At 36.0% G+C, this 16,722-nt stretch overlaps 1 protein-coding gene and 1 pseudogene across 7 annotated transcripts; one reads left to right on the plus strand and one right to left on the minus strand.

Annotated features, from left to right (window-relative positions):
• The first annotated feature begins 2,249 nt into the window (after positions 1 to 2,249).
• On the plus strand, positions 2,250 to 6,783 carry LOC107630022 (cation-chloride cotransporter 1 pseudogene; annotated as a pseudogene). 4 transcript variants are annotated; one of them, XR_015906937.1, is made up of 3 exons: positions 2,250 to 2,738; positions 5,076 to 5,314; positions 5,977 to 6,783. The product of XR_015906937.1 is annotated as a cation-chloride cotransporter 1 pseudogene, transcript variant X2 (transcript). The 4 variants fall into 4 exon arrangements; XR_015906938.1 differs by having other exon boundaries at positions 2,250 to 2,721; XR_015906939.1 differs by lacking the exon at positions 5,076 to 5,314.
• Positions 6,784 to 7,898: 1,115 nt separating this feature from the next.
• LOC107630023 (pentatricopeptide repeat-containing protein At4g21300-like) lies at positions 7,899 to 13,694 on the minus strand. 3 transcript variants are annotated; one of them, XM_016333017.3, is made up of 3 exons: positions 12,804 to 13,694; positions 12,629 to 12,730; positions 7,899 to 10,799 (listed from the first exon to the last, which is right to left on the minus strand). In XM_016333017.3, exon 3 carries the CDS (start codon positions 10,627 to 10,629, stop codon positions 8,062 to 8,064), a length of 2,568 nt encoding a protein of 855 aa, XP_016188503.3. In that variant the 5' UTR covers positions 10,630 to 10,799; positions 12,629 to 12,730; positions 12,804 to 13,694; the 3' UTR covers positions 7,899 to 8,061. The 3 variants fall into 3 exon arrangements, with proteins under 3 accessions (XP_016188503.3, XP_088364886.1, XP_088364887.1); XM_088508760.1 differs by having other exon boundaries at positions 12,629 to 12,736; XM_088508761.1 differs by having other exon boundaries at positions 7,899 to 10,422; positions 12,629 to 12,736; positions 12,804 to 13,679.
• Positions 13,695 to 16,722: the final 3,028 nt, after the last annotated feature.

Raw genomic sequence — 16,722 nt, forward strand, 5'->3', positions numbered from 1 at the left:
CATGTTGTTGGTTAGTGTAAATACGTTGATATGTGAATACTTGTATTTTTCCTTGATTGTTTGCTAGTTCAATTGTTAGTTAGGATTGATCTTTGTTTAGTGCATCTTGTTGTCATGAGCTTTATGCTTCTTTCATTGAATGACGCGTTCACTACCGGATCCGAGCTTAGCCCCTTTTGATCCAGAAATTGAGAGAACTATCTCACATCTTAGGCAAGCTCGGAGACAGTTAGCCTTTGGAGGTGGTGAAAGGGTTCCTACCAATTCACCAACCGTACCCGAGGGTGAATCTGAATCGTCATTTGAGGAAGAAACCATCTATTCCTCCATTGATACTACTAATTCTTCTTCCATTCATTTAGGTACCGATACTATGGCCGCTCCAAGAAGAGTTACTCTTAAGGAAGCCGGTGTTCTGGATTTTGTTCTTCAACCGTTTCAAGTGCGTCATCCGAAGTTAAATGCTAATTTTGAACTCAAAACCACCTTGATTAATCTTCTACCCAAGTTCCATGGACTTCCCGCTCAAGATCCTATTAGACACCTTAGAGACTTTCAAGGTGTGTGCTCAACAACTAGGCGGAAGGGTTCCGATGAGGTTGCTATTTGGTTGCTTGCCTTCCCATTCTCTCTAGAGAGAAGAGCTAAAGAGTGGTTTTACACTTTGCCCGATGAGATTGTTGGTGATTGGAATTTGCTTAGAAGGGAGTTCTTAGATAAATTCTTTCTTCCGGAGGTGACAGATAGATTGAGGAAAGAAATTTCATGCATTGTCCAAGGTGAATTGGAAACACTTTGAGTATTGGGAACGGTTTCGAAAACTTCTTGACTCATGCCCTCACCATATGATTGACACTCTAGTGTTGATTAGCTATTTTTGCCAAGGAATGAAACCTCAAGACAAGATCCTTTTGGATGCTTGACGACGACCAAATTGCATAGGTTAGGAATTTGATTATCAAAATGGAATTGGCGTTGTAAGTATAGTCCTAACCCAACAAATTGACCAAAATTTATGGGATTGTTGTGACCATTCTTTTATGCTTTATTGTATTTGGAGGAGTAAAGATGATAAATCGGGTTGCACCTGCATTTCTCGTTCCTGTTTTATTCTCAGTCATCTGCATATTCTTGGGAATGTTTGTGGCTATGAAGGATAAACCTTCAGGTTTGTTCTTTTTTTCTAAGTCATCCAGTTTGTCATTTTCATTAAAGGATCCATGTTTTAGTTCCATCCAATGCTCATGCACACATGTACACATTTTTCCTAGGCAACCAATACTTGGTTGATTTTCAGAAGCAAGTTGCACTTATGGGATTTTCTCTTTCTGTTTCTTTTGTTTCTTAATGAACACGTTCTTTTTTGGGTTGGAGTGAGAGATTAAGGATCTTGGAACATCATATATAGTACTTTCAATAACAGAGTGTGGTAGAAGTAGCCTAACTCTAATGAAAACTTCTTTTAGTTTATCAATGGGGTAAAACTTCTGTCTCTTTAACTGTTATCAAAAGGATAAAATGCAATGAATTATTTGAATTCTGATTTATCAATTTTAGGAGAACCATTATCTGACAAGAGCATAACCAAATATTCCAGAATATCAACTCATGCATAAAGATTTGTAACTTTTCCGACTGGATCTGGAAATATTTGTTCTAGATTACATTTGTTACTAAATTTTTTTATATAATATTATGCAACTAAATTTTAACATTATTTGACTTGTATTTCATCTTACTGTGGAATAGCTGTAATCAAGTCGAGGCTTATTAGTAGTCTTTTAAGTGACTGGCAAAGTTGCATAGAAAAAGAATAGAAATTGTTCATGTCAACAGTAGGCTTTGAAGACAATCTAGACTTTAGCAGTTTTTGAATTGACTGGCAAAGTTGCATGGGATAAAATAGAAATGGTTCATGTCTAGAATTGTGCTGCTGTAACACATACCACAACAATGTTTGTTTGTTCTTTTATTTATTTTTTTTTTTTTTGACAAAAAGTGAATCAGAATCAGTGGCAAGGCCCTAATAAACATGTTAAAATTTCATAACAAAAGGGTCGTGAACTGTTTAGTAAAGTGACAGACATTGACATTGTCCTCATTTATAATATAGAAATTGCTAATAGATTCTCAACCTTGATATTTGGTTTAAAAATTAGGATCTTTCTTTTCAGAATTGGTTCTTATTCCTGAATGAGAGATTAAAGTGTTCTGTCTTCACCTGTGGTTATTTGAAGAATCTGGTACCCCAAAGGTTCTGACGTGACAAGTCATGCTACATTGTCAAAAGCTTTGTAGCACATAAAGAAAATCAAGGAAACCAACTAATCAACTATGCTTCTCTCCTTTTCTTGAAGGAGTGAGAGTGAAAAATCAATTAAATAATAGGGAAGTAGGGAAATAAGAGTCGATGGGGTTCTTTTTTTTTCTTTTGCATTCAATACTGAATTTACTTATCAACTTGTAGAACCCACATTGCTTGTAATCCCTTGATGATGAGTGTTGAGGGCTTTTTTATTTATTTTTTTTTTAAAAATAGGAAAGACATTTTTTGCTTATAAATGTGTATTTACAAATGTTTTTTGTTCACATATTTTTCCCCCTTTATCCATGTTTGATTCAGAGGGATTTACTGGTTTGAGTTGGGAGACAATTAAAGATAATTGGAGTTCAGATTATCAAAAAACTAATGATGCTGGAATCCCAGAAACTGATGGCCATGTAAGCTGGAATTTCAAGTAGGTCTTTCTCATTCGTTTACATTCATTTGCCCTATTTTACCAATATAACTTACAATGATTGTGCATGCATCTTAAATCTGTCAATGAATGATGTGGGGGGCAAAATGCTTTAATTTTAGGTGATAAAGTTTGATGAAGTTGAGAGAATGAGAAGAGTGTAAGAGGAGAAGAGAAAAGAGAAAAGAGATCGGGAAAGAAAATGAGAATGAGTGTTACGTCTTTATGTGTAATAACACTGAGGCCCAATTTGGGCAAATAGCTTAATTAAGCTCTTTTTGAAAAAATAGTTTAAACAATAAATGTTTATATTAAAAGTAGTCTATAAATAAGTTATTTTGTGTTTGATTTTTCAGTTCTAAAAGTGTTTATTTTAAAAGAAATGTGATTAAAAGCTTTTTATTGTGAGAAAAGTAATTTTTTTTTAACTTTTCCATAAATACTTAAATAACTTCTTAGAAAGCTATAATTTGGTTTTGAAAATTGCACTAGATATTAATACTACTACTTTTCATAAGTCAAAAGCTAAAAAAAAGTAACTTTTGAAGCTTCCTAAATGGGTCCTAAGCTCATGGCCTTATATACAGTGAGGATACAGATAGCTTACACTTAAGTTAATTATTCATTCTAACATATTCTAGCAGGTTCTGATCTTCCTGCACTAACTGAATCTAACTGATTCTGACTTCTCTAGACTTTTCTAGACACTTCTAGAACCTCTCTTTAGCTTAATCTATTATTAGGCAATCCTATACAATACATTTTAGGAAATGTCTCTATATCTATATCTTTTATATACAATATATATAATGAGGAAACCAAAAAGTAATTGATTTTGGTCTCCAAATTTTTTACTAGTTTTACCCTTATATCATGTATAACTGCTTTTAGTAGTTATTTTTCTTTCCTCCACAGACTTTACATTATCATTGCATCTTCGTATCTTCTTCTATTTGTTATGTTTCGAATTTAAAAAACAAAATACTCAACCAAAATCCATTTAAAAGTATAAATAAAAATTTGACTTGACAAGCATGCAGTGCCTAACAAGTCCTTAGTAGCAATAGTATGGATTCATTATACTTAATCTTCATATGTTACGGCTGAATCAACTGAAGTATTACACTAAATGGTAATTGACACTCCTGTGTCTGCTGTTCTTCATTGGCTGATATAATAACTTAATGACGCAGGATTTTTAAATTAGACAGGAGAATGGTTTTAATTTCATTTAATTAATTTGATTTGCTTGAGGCCTAAAGATTCTCGATGAGTTTGGAAGTAAGGAGTTCTCTGTTAGTGATTTTCAGCTAGTGGGTTCTTTCCTTTCCAAAAAATACACGAGCACTGCAAAAATTGACGTCTGCAGCAGGATATTGCATTAGTTGGAGCAAAATATCTGAATTTAGTGAAAAGAAACTACTCGTTCACAGGGCAATTCCACAATTTACCGAATCTACCAGAAAGCTTGATCTATATAGATCTTGCAGTAGGGAACTGCAAATGAAGGCAAGCCAATGATGTGGAATCTAAATTGAACATTAAACAGAATGGGGTCAAACAATGTTATTAATGTTTATTCAATTAGGAACAACGGTCCCAAAAAAATGACTTTGACAGAAGATTTAGATTTAGATAGGTGAATAGGGTTAAACAAAGGAAGGTGAGACTCTAATTCATTGACCTCTCTACCATTGTAGTTTAGAATAAAAATGGTGAGAGATAATGGTAAGCAATAACTGCAAAAAACAAGAGGGCAGACATCCTAAAATCTAATTTCCCCATCTTTCCAATGCCTTTGATGTTAATAAGCCCTCAAGGATGTTGCTTAAATTTGTTCAACTCTATTATGAGGAAGAGGAACCAGGTAAAGCAAGAGAAAGATTTACATAGGATTGAAATATAAAAATCCTCACCAGGGTTTTAAAACTTCTGTACATTGAAGATGAAATATCGAAGCTTGAAATAGACCTGAAATAGGTAGCCCTTAGCTCCTATTCCATAATTATATTGTAACTTTTTATATTAAGTATATGCCATCAAGCCCAACATTTTACTGATGATATGAAACTAGATTTTATAAGTTGCTGTCAGTTGCAAACCAGTTCTGTGGTCCCAATCAACATGGGCTGCAGGAGAAAGATTTAGAAAATTTTTCACTATTTAAGATTATTTATCACTATAATTGATAAAGTTAAAATTATTTCACATTTAATGCAGGATCCTGAGGGACCAATTTGTTTAAGCATTTTCTAGTTTATGATATTGGAATGACTTTTCAATTTTTCTAATTATATTCTTTCCTTCCCAGTTCATTAGTATGCCTCTTTTTCCCAGCTGTGACAGGAATAATGGCAGGTTCTAATAGATCAGCTTCTCTAAAAGATACTCAGCAATCAATTCCTATTGGGACATTATCTGCAACACTTATTACTACTTCTCTGTGTTTTATTTCTGTTATTTTTTGGCACTGTTGCCACCAGAGAGAAGCTTTTAACAGACAAGTAATTTTTGGTTCGAAACTTCTTTGTATAATTGTTTCCTCATAGCACTTCGGAGCCTTCGATCACTAAGAGGTATATACCTTTCAAATTCAGTCAACTAGATAATATGATACAATATATTATGCATTAATGTTGTTGATCCTGGCATCAAGGCATGATTGGTTGGAGAAAGAAGAAATATTACTCTTAAGGTCCTTGAGAGCTTTCAAGAAAACGACTAAAGAACGAAGGACCAAATTACCCATGAAAATCTGTCTCTGAAAATTTTTTCAATGAAAAAAATAATTAAAATCCTTGAGGAAAATAGCCCAAGAAACATCATGTTGCAGACAAAATCAACACTTTTTGTTCTGACATGGATACTTTTGTCATTGACATGATTTATCATGCATAATTGATACTTCACTCAAAAGAAAAACAAAATAGCTATAATTTATTAATTGGGAATTAAGTTGTTCACTGAACTTTGTGTTCATGGATAATTTCATACTTTAAGTATTCTCATTAAGTTTTTTCAATTCAATGACAACATTAATGAACTTTCTGTGTACAGAATAATCTATTAAGGTTGATATTTAGGCTTCAAGTTTAATCTTTTTGCATTGCTTCTCTTTACCAACTCTATGTATGACGAAATTTAATGTCAGTTGCTTTATGTATAGTATATTTTTTGTAGAAAACCAAGTATGCCCAAAACAATTTTTATCTATTAACTTATTTTGTAATGTCCGTAGAAAACCAAGTACACCCAAAGAATTGGTATCCAATTCCACTCGTGTTTTGCCGGCCCTGGGGTCAACTACCAGAAAATGTTCCATGTCATCCCAAACTTGCAGATTTTGCTAACTGTATGAAGAAGAAAGGTCGAGGAATGTCTATATTTGTCTCTATACTGGATGGAGACTACCATGAATGTGCTGAAGATGCCAAGTCTGCTTGTAAACAGCTCACTACCTACATTAATTACAAGAATTGTGAAGGTATGGCTGAGATTGTTGTCGCCCCTAATATGTCTAAAGGCTTTCGTGGTATCGTTCAGACAATGGGCCTTGGGAATCTCAAGCCAAACATTGTGGTGATGCGCTACCCAGAGATCTGGCGTTGGGAGAACTTAACAGAAATCCCCAAGACATTTGTTGGTATATTTAACGACTGCATTGTTGCAAACAAGGCAGTAGTCATAGTGAAGGGTCTTGATGAGTGGCCCAATGAGTACCAGAAGCAGTACGGCACGATTGACCTCTACTGGATTGTGAGAGATGGTGGTCTCATGCTGCTGCTTCTTACCAAGGACAGCTTTGAGAGTTGCAAAATTCAGGTTTTCTGCATTGCAGAAGAGGATGCAGATGTAGAAGTGCTGAAAGCTGATGTGAGAAAATTCCTTTATGATCTTCGGATGCAAGCAGAAGTCTTTGTCATTCCCATTTCTTCACAAGAAAATGGTGGGTCTCCCCAGGATGAGTCACAGATGCATGTTTGTATGCTATGCTTGTTTGTATCTTCCTAGTCCATGTCTCTTCCTAAGTTCTGAGCTTCTCTTCCTTTTCATTCTCTCGTTTTCCTTTTCTCTCTAACTTCACTCCATTTTCTCTCTCAATTATTTTATCTGACTACTCTGCAATTGGTTGCCTCTGTGGTTCATTCATGGGTGAATAAGTATGCTATTTGTTGTAAGTGTTGTCTTTAAATTTTATTATTTCAAGAAAAAGGACAAATAAATCTTTAATCTTTTGTTGGAGAAACAAATTGTTTCCTAATAAAAAAATACAAAAATGTCTATCACTTCTTAAAATACAAGAAACTTGGGTTCTTCCTCGTCCATTTTGTCGTATAAACTATAATGCCGTCGACTGATGTGTCCGTTACAAGTTTGACATGACTGTAATATGCGACATAGGATTAGTGTTAAAATAATCTGTGTTAGGGTTTATACTTTGTTAAAATACTGTTAATTTGGTTTAAATACCATTAGATAAATTAAATTTATACTAAAAGAATTCGAGTGGTATTAGTGATTATTTTTTAATAAGTGATTGTTGATGTTGCACTATTTAACTTCTCAGGAGGATGATACATTTGTTCTGTCGGTGGGAATATTATTAAAAACTCCATTAAGGATTCCCAAACATAATATTTCCAGAAATATAATTTTTTGGAATATATTTCTTAACCTTAAATCAAACGATCACTAGTAATTTTTGAAACACTTTAGCAAACGGTTAGATGAAGATTAATAAAATTTTTAAATATATTCATGTTTGTTAATAATCAAAATTCAAGAAACATTCAAAGCTAACAAGGTGTTTTGAGAGACTTGTTTGATTGGCAATTTGTGTTTGTTTGTCAAGATATTGTTGCTTTAGATCCTTTTGTTTGCTATTGTGTTATCTCCCTGTATAACCCTCTGACTTTGTAGTTACTCTCTCTGGAGAGCGTCTTCTAAACTAATCGATAAAAATATAAAATATAAAATAAGAAAAAAAATGAAATAAAAAACAACCCAAAAGATGTAACTCGTGATAATACTTTAGTAGTAACCACATGAAGTGGTATTGTTGGGACGACAAACACAATTGAATTGATGATCACTAGTTTCAATTTTCAAATATCAGCATGAAAGAATACAAATTAGTCCAATTTTGGGACTACAAAAAAATTGAATTGATGATCACTAGTTTTAGTTTTCCATTATCAGCATGAAAGAATACAAAATTGGTGGCTAATATTTAGTGTACGCCATTTTTATAATAATATGGATTACATAGAACAAAACTTTTGCTCTTGGTGATGCTTGGAATATAGACATTAGTTGTTTCCATTCAAGTTTTTACAACGACTTGTGGATGCCGTGGAAGGTATGGTTGAGGAACATAACCCTGCTTTTTTAACTCAAGGAGAAGACTCTCCAGAATCAAATAGATCTCAAAAGATTGTGGGTGACTACCATCGGCAGCAAAAAACATATGGGTGCTGCCGTTCACATCAATCCAGCTGTATCCGCATATTTTCTGAACTCCTTTTTCCTTCATTCGACTTCGAATCTTAAGAACATCTGACCACTCCCCTGCACCGGCATGTATATTCGAAAGTAATACATAGTACCCCGAATTTTGGGGGTCTAACTCCAGAAGATGTTCGGAAGCTAGTCTGGCCAACTCAACATTGCCATGAACCCGACAAGCTCCTAGTAATGTCCCCCAAACACCTGCGTCCGGAGCAAGCGGCATGCTCTTTATAGTATTGAATGCCTCGTGCAAACGACCAGCTCGACCATACAAATCTACCATGCATGCATAGTGCTCCATCTTAGCACAAATCCCATAACTTTCAGTCATGCAACGGAAATATGATATGCCTTCATCAACTAGGCCAGCATGAGCACAAGCAGATATTATAACAAGGAAAGTAACGTGATCCGGGTGAATCCCGGCTTTTAACATTTCATGGAATAGATCGAGACATTCCCTGGGGTGACCATGGTTTCCATATGCAGCAATGATGCTATTCCATGAAATTTCATTCCTCCAGTACATCAGGTCAAACACATACTGAGCCATGGCTAATTTTCCACATTTAGAATACATGTCTATCAGTGCACTTGCAACAATAGTGTCAGAAGTAAATGCATTTCTTATCACAAAGCCGTGCATCTCTTTCCCAGAATAGAGTGCCGGTATATTTGCACTCGCAGAAAGTGCAGATGATAGGCTCACGGAATCAAACTTGGTTCCACTCCTTCCCATTCCACGAAAAATATTAATAGCCATTTCTGGTTTACCATTCTGTGAGAAGCTTGCAATCATTGAGTTCCAACATACACTATCTCTTTCAGGCATCCTTCTGAAAAATTGATATGCAAGATCTAGTCTTCCACATTTTGAATACATATCTGTGATGGCAGACCCCACATGAAGCACACTATCAAGTTGATTTTTCAGAATGTCACAATGTAATTCTTTCCCTAATCTCAGAGAAGCCGAAGCAGCACATGCCGGCAAAACAGCAGCCATGGTCAGGCAATTAGGCACCATTCCCTTCTGAACTAACCACCTAAAAAAATCTATAGCATCAATATACAGACCATTAAGTACATAGCCCGAGATCATAGCTGTACAAACTGCAACATCAACTGAAGTATTCTGCTGGAAAATCTTGCATGCCATATCCACGTCCCTATTCTTTAAGTATACGTCAATAAGTGAACTCTTTAAATAAACATCAAAAGGAATCCTGTGCCGGACTATATAACCATGAATTTCTTTACAATGTTTGGTACTACTACTACCAGATTCAACAATAGAAGGAAGGAAACTTGCGAAAGTGATCGAATCTGGTTTGACACTAGCAGAGATCATTGCATTAAATAAAGTTAAGGCCTCATCTGCCAATCCATTTTGCACATATCCAGCAATCAACCCATTCCAAGTAACTGTATCAGTCTGTGGCATTGAATCAAATAACCTACGTGCATCAACAAGGTTACCACATTTAGAATACATGGAAAGTAGCGTGTTTGCTACCTGCGAATCATGCTGGAACCCACTACGAATAACAAGACCATGAAGCTGAGTACCAACATAAAACATCCCTCTTGTAGAGCATAATGATAACATACAAGTAAAAGTTACTGAATTGGGCTTGATATAACAATTCCTCATTTCCTGAAAAGTTTCTATTGCATTGTTAAAATCACCGCTAGTTACATAACCATTCAGCATGACATTCCACAAAACGCAGTCTCTTACGGACAATTCATCGAACACTTGCCTTGCATCATAAATACACCCATTATCTGCATACAACTTGATCAAGGCACTACCAACAAACAAGTCCACATCGATCCCTATTGGCCGAATTGTGTTATGCACCATCTTAGCCAATGCAACGTTATTTGAACCACCACAAGCTTTTATAATGTAAGGGAAAGTGTATTTATCAGGTGAGACTCCACTACCCAACATCATGAAGTAAAACAACAATGCAAAATCATGCCACCCCAACATCACAAACCCTCTTATCATCCAATTCCAGGGAAGTGCATAGCCCAACTCAAGCCTGAAAAACAAGTTCCTAGCATCCCTGATGCTACCACAAAGAACATACAACCCTGCAATTCTTGAACCCAACACATTGATATCACTCATTCCACAAACAGTGACCCGAGCATGAATTTGCTTGACCTGTGGAAGTAGAGAGGAATCAGAACAAGAACGGAACAGAGACTCCAATTGGGTTGTGAGAGGCTCTGGATGTTGTTGTGCGTTTGGAAAGCGGGGTTTTGGGATGGCATAATTGTAATTATCAGCGTGCACAGTGAATTTGGAAGTTGAAGCTGTAACATGTGAGAGAGTTCTGGTGCACGCAGAGCAAAGGTTTCTGTTGTACATTTGAAGATAGGGAAGTCATGAGACGGGTGAAACTGGATTTGTCCTGACCCAAACCAGGCCCTAAATATTGACCGGGTCTATTTTTGAGACTCTTACCCGACCTTAAACCCAATGAAACCTCATTACTTTCGGGCCACAAAATTGTCTTATACAAATTCCAACTCATCAATCTGCAAGAACAAATCCATATACCAAGAGTCGGATAGTTTGCTAGAATTGGACTCAAGAAATCAAGTATAAACTCATCCAATTACAAGCAAACTAGTGAAGGAAGCAAACAACAATCCAAATCTAATCGGGTCATATTCAAAAAAGAAGAATGTCCTAACTCAATGAAGCTATAACCCTTGATTGATAGCTCTTTCAAATCTTTGGGTAAAATGTAAAATGTTTACATCAACTTAATAATGAAAGAGCTTGAATTTGTATACAAAAGATTTCAGCAAAAGCATAATACTTATTAAGAAAACTGCAGTTACATCAACTCAACAAGTACTCAGAACAAATGTATATAACAAAAGTGCCTACATCGGGATAGAAGCATGAGATGGATGAATTATCCATAATTTCATCCAAAAAAGGGGGAAATGTTAATATGCTTCTTATAAACCATTTTAACAAGTTCTCTTCCTCCCATTAGTATTTATCTAAAATTCTAAACATAATGAAAAGGTAAACAAAACAAGAACAGAGAACAACCAAACCAATAAATAACAGAAAAATATGCTTAATAATGCCATAACATACAAATCAATATTTCTAACCAGAATTCAGAGATCAAGCATAAAAAAAATTAGTAGTTTCTTTTTTTTTTTCCTCTCCCCTTTCTTTCTATAGAAAAGATAACCATAATCACGGGATACTATCAACTATATAACTACTGCATATGTTTACACAACAAAGCAAGAAAATGTATAACACAAGTGACCTCTCTAGGGGAGAATAACCTAACTCATTCCCTTAAGTTCATCAAAAACCTCTAAAACTTTAGCTTCTTAATTTGAGTAAATAAAGTGGAAGTTAAACCCAAAATCAAGTCGTTTGGATCCAAAAACAAATTTCAGTTTCATTCCAAAATCTGAAGTGTTTCCAAAGGGTTCGAAAATTGTTTTCCTTTTTCTAAATCAAGATTTCAAAGAGTACTTCAGACTTTTCCCAAAACGTTGTAAAGTGAAATCAGTCAATCGAAATCCAGTTTCTTTTAAATCCACTAAAACTCCTCCAATTTGTGTACTTAAATCAAATTCCAAAACAGGAGAACTTTCATATTTAAATTGACTTTAAAACATAATTCCTTTCTTAAATAAATTGCATCCAAAACATATAGTTTTCTTAATAAAGTAAGTTCAAACATAATTTATTTACCAAACATTTAATTCAAACAGTTCATTATTTTCAAAATAACGTTTCATTCCAAATATCAGATTTTATAGAAATTTCGACAACATCTCCCCTAAAACTTGGACTTTGCCACCCTTTTCGGGTTCCAACCAAACCAATCCTCAACTCTTTTCCAAGGGATTCAAGACCAAATCAGTTTCCAGTAAGAAAATTCAGACTTTAATTACTGAAATCCTTTCAATTCAAAACAACCAAAAACCTCCATTTTGGACAAAATCAAACATTATTTCAATCAAACAAGCAATCATATTCATCCAATACAAATCAGACAATTCATAAGACTCACTTAATCACCAGAAATGCAATTCGCACATCATATCTATTTATAACAATTTCCAATTTAAAATAAATTAGTTTGTATGAAAAGCCCCTTCCTCAACTCGTCGAAACCACAACCCAAATGCGTCACAAAACCTTTTCTCTTAACCGAGTTCAACAGCAATCCACAATTCGGTCTTTGATCACTTCCAGAGTTCTCAGGCAACTTAAAAGCGACATACAACGCTCAGAACACGACTCTCCGTTACCAGGACCTCAGAGTTTATAATCAAACATAACAGAATACTAAAGCAGGGTTTTCTGAAACATGAATACTTACCGAACTAAGAAAACGAAACAGCAGCGTTCACTGAACCGGCTTGGCGGCAGCCCCAGCAACCACCTCGAGTGGCGGCGGCGACCAGATCTCCGGCGACGATAACTGAAACTAACATACAACGACAATGAAGCTTCCGAAAACCCAAATGAAAACGAAGACCAACTTAAACTCTTACCGGCAGGATTTTTCCAGCGACGGCGGCGAGGTTTTCCGGCTGCCAGAACTCCGGCGACGCGATTCCAGATGGCAGAGGGGATATGGAGCACTGGGGTTTTCAGCAAGCGGTGGCGGTGGCTCCCCGTCTTCCCTTCTGGTCGCGGTCCCTCTCCCTCAGACCAGATCGGCGCGGCTGTGCTTGTCACGACGGCGGTGACGTAGACGGCCCGGACAGTGACGGGAAAGGTCCCCTCCGGCAGCGGCTTCCCTTCCAGGTTCTCTTTCCCAGACGCGTCTTCTTCCCAGCAGCGGCGGAACCAAACAGTGGTGACAACCCCGAGCAGAACCGGTGACGAGCTTCACGGCGAGGGCGACGGCGGACAGCGGCGGCGATCTCGTGGCAGCAGAGCACGACGCCACTCTCCTCTGTTTCTCTCTTCCTTCTCGACGTGGGTTGATGGCACGACGGCGAGCAAGACACGGCGGGGTGTGACGGGTTCGGCGGAGTCACAGCGACGGTGACGCGACGGTGCAGCTTCGACGGCGTTCAGCTCCTCTGACGGCGACTGACGGCGACTTGACCTTGCTCCAGCGGCGGTGATGGCAAGGCGAGCTAGGGATGGCTGTGCGGCGATGGGCATGAATAACGGCACAGGCGAGGTGCAGGAACGGCGGCTGTGGTGCGACGGTGGTTCTGAGAAGGGCGGCGGCGGCGAGTTCGGCGGTCTCCCTCTCCCGTCCGCGCTCTCTTTCTGTTCTTCTCCCTCTCTTCTTCAGTGTGGGTGTGTGCTTGTGTTAGTGTGTGTGCGCGTTGGTGAGTGTGTGCAGCGGGTGAGGTGAGTGGAGGGAGTGTGGTGGCTGCTGAAGGGGAAGGAAAGGTGAGGGTATTGGGTGGCTACGGTTTGTGTTTAAAATTGGGGATTTTGAGTTTAATTGGAGTAATGTAATTTTAATAAAATTTGAATATAGAGTATTAATTTAAAAAATTAATTTAATCTTTAAAATTATTTTAAAATATTATTTGTGATATAAAAATATTAATTGATTCTCAATCAATTTTTTTAATTGAAGTTATATGATAATATAATTAATTTTTTTTATTTTTTAAATTTAAAGTGTTAAATGATATAAATATAAATTATCTAAAATTAAATTATATAAAATTTTTATTATTTCATAACCACTAACTTTATGTTTTAAATATAGAAAATAATCTAATAATTATAAAATTAGATGAAATTCTATTTTAAATAGCCAAACTCATTATATTTGAATTTTTAAAACTTTAAATTATAAATAGAAAAATAATTCATAAAATTTAGATAAAAAATTTAATTTATTTTAAATCCAATTAATTAAAATTGTCTTAAATTATTTTCAATAAAATGATTTTCAGAAAATAAAACTGTAAGTAAATATATGGTTTGAGATTAGTTTAAAATAAGACTTTTCAAAAAGTCTTGAATCTTACATATAACACAAGTGACCTTTCAGGATATGGAAAATCTATAATTGCGTTTACGTGTATCATAATCATTATATGCTTAGTTTCTTAAACCAATAATAACAATAATGGAGTTTTAGAATTAAAATCAAGGTTTCTCACCAAAAACAAAAAAATAAATAAAAGTTTACCTGCTGAAACTTGAAAGGCTGCTCCGTTGCTTCAAGCGATCATACACCGTAAAATGTGTCATAATTTGATCATAAACCTTTTTTTAATTGCAAATTGCGAAATTTGAAGCTTTGAGCTTAAAAGCTTAGGAACTGTGCTAAAAACATAAATATTAATTGTGTATTGGTTGATACTTAATTATTTAAAAGAGGAATGCTAGGGGTCAGCAACTTTTATGATTTGTAGCCATCAAATAGTCATTAATGATGGTTTTAATGGTGTGAGATTTTATCCAATGGCTCACTTTTCTTTGCTGGTTATATGCTGGCCAGAATTTAACAAAGTTGCTGGTCCCTAGACTTTTCCTATTTAAAATTATAAGACTTAGTAGAAAAACTTGATAGAACAAAAAGTAATTACTTCACTACCGCCTCATGTCCGCAGCGCCGTCATCAGCAACATCATCAACTTGATTTGATCCCCTTCTGCCACCACACTTCATTCTATTCTTTGCTCCTCTACAGCACAGGAACATGCTCCAAGTGTTTACCACGAAGATTTTGTTAAAGGTCTCCATGACGGTATTCGCCACCGTCGAGTAGGTTCCGTCGAGCTTGGCAGTGAAATTCATCAGTATATGGACCTTCGAATCGAAAGCAAGGATTTGGAATCTATTTATGTTAACGAAAAAGTAATCGAATTTTTGGAATCTAACTTTAAAGTGAGAAGTGGAACAGAGAAGGTGTGTGTTGGATGTGAGAAAAATGAAGAAAAAGAGATCTGAAATGAACAGCTCTGATGTCTAGGTCAGTTTATAAAGTAGAAGATGTCTGCACCTGCTCTTGCTCACTTATAATCGGTTTATAAAGCTAGAGGAGGCTAGTGGTGGCGGTGTGAAGGTTAATGACAGTGACGAGGTCTTCAGTTGTGGATCCAAGGCCGAAAACATGAAGGACTACGGTGGCTCTCGATGTTTAGTAATCGTGATAAAGGAGTAATTTGAGAATTTTAAAGGGTAATTAAAATTTTTTTTTGAAACAAAAAAAAAGTTTAACACACTAAAATTGAACAACAAACAAAAGACACAAAAATAAATCTAAACACAAAAGTTTATCAATTTTTTGTCATTTTTTGTATTGCCATAAAAAATCAAAAGGATCAATACCAGTCCACTCCTTGTAGATTGAAAACGTCCTTCTTTGTATGACTTTAACACTTGCTTATTTATTGTTGAACATTTTGTCATTGCGTTCTAACCAGATGTTCTAAATCACTGCAAAAAATCCAGTCAGCCACATCTTTCTACTCGTCTTTTTTATTAGGCATGCCAGTCCAATTCTCAAACAGTCCTTTTATGGTTCCTGGAACAGCCCAAGCTCTATCGAAATACTTCAACCAAGCGCAGTACACCTGTAACACCCTAATTACCCTAAGTCTTACCTCTAGCCGTAAAGTAAAGGATAGCTAAGTGCCACGACAGTACTAACGCTTATACGGTAATATACATATATATAGAAAGGAGTAATAGTACGAGAAGTCCAATGAACGATTACAGCTCAAAAATCGAGATATAAAAGGCGTGAAGCGTTCGCACGATAACTAAAAGAGTAAAGGATAAGATACCAGTACAAGATAACAAAATATATGTAGATATATAAACATAATAGTCATAGAGTACTAGTCACAACCCGCGAAGTTTAGGCCGACTAGCTATATATAGACATATAGAGTCTTGAAAGTTAAAACAGTATATACAACATCTCTCTCAAAGTTAGCCTCTAAGGCAAATATAGATAGAAAAGTGAGAGTACTAAAACAAAATATCCAAAAGAAATCCAAAAGATGATAAAGATTCCCTGCTCTGTCACCATCACGCAACTCACCGAGGTGGGTTACGACCTACATCTGAAAAACAACAAAATATGGTATGAGAACCAGAGGTTCACAATATGGTAACAATGTCCAGTAATATAAGATATAAGGCTCCAAGACGCCAGAGGTAATTCTAGAACTTCACATCAACGTAAGATTCAAGCTTCAAGCATAACTAAAATTTAAAACCATAACTAAACAGGGGGTAATCTAACTTGGAATTCTAAACTATCATTTCACCGCTGTCCCACAGCTTTCACCAACCTAACCGCCATGCGATCCCATTGCCACTACCTACCAAGCCTCCTCAATCCCAGTAGAAAATACAAGTAGTTTCATACAAGTAAAACACAAGTAATAGTCAGGTATAGCAAGTAAATCGAGAAACAATTAAGCCTGTTATACAAATAGGTATAGTATGCAATTAGTCAAAGCAAGCAACCACATAGAA

This window comes from Arachis ipaensis, chromosome B3 (genome assembly GCF_059453495.1).
Source record: "Arachis ipaensis isolate K30076 ecotype BB chromosome B3, ASM5945349v1, whole genome shotgun sequence".
NCBI classification, from domain to species: domain Eukaryota; kingdom Viridiplantae; phylum Streptophyta; class Magnoliopsida; order Fabales; family Fabaceae; genus Arachis; species Arachis ipaensis.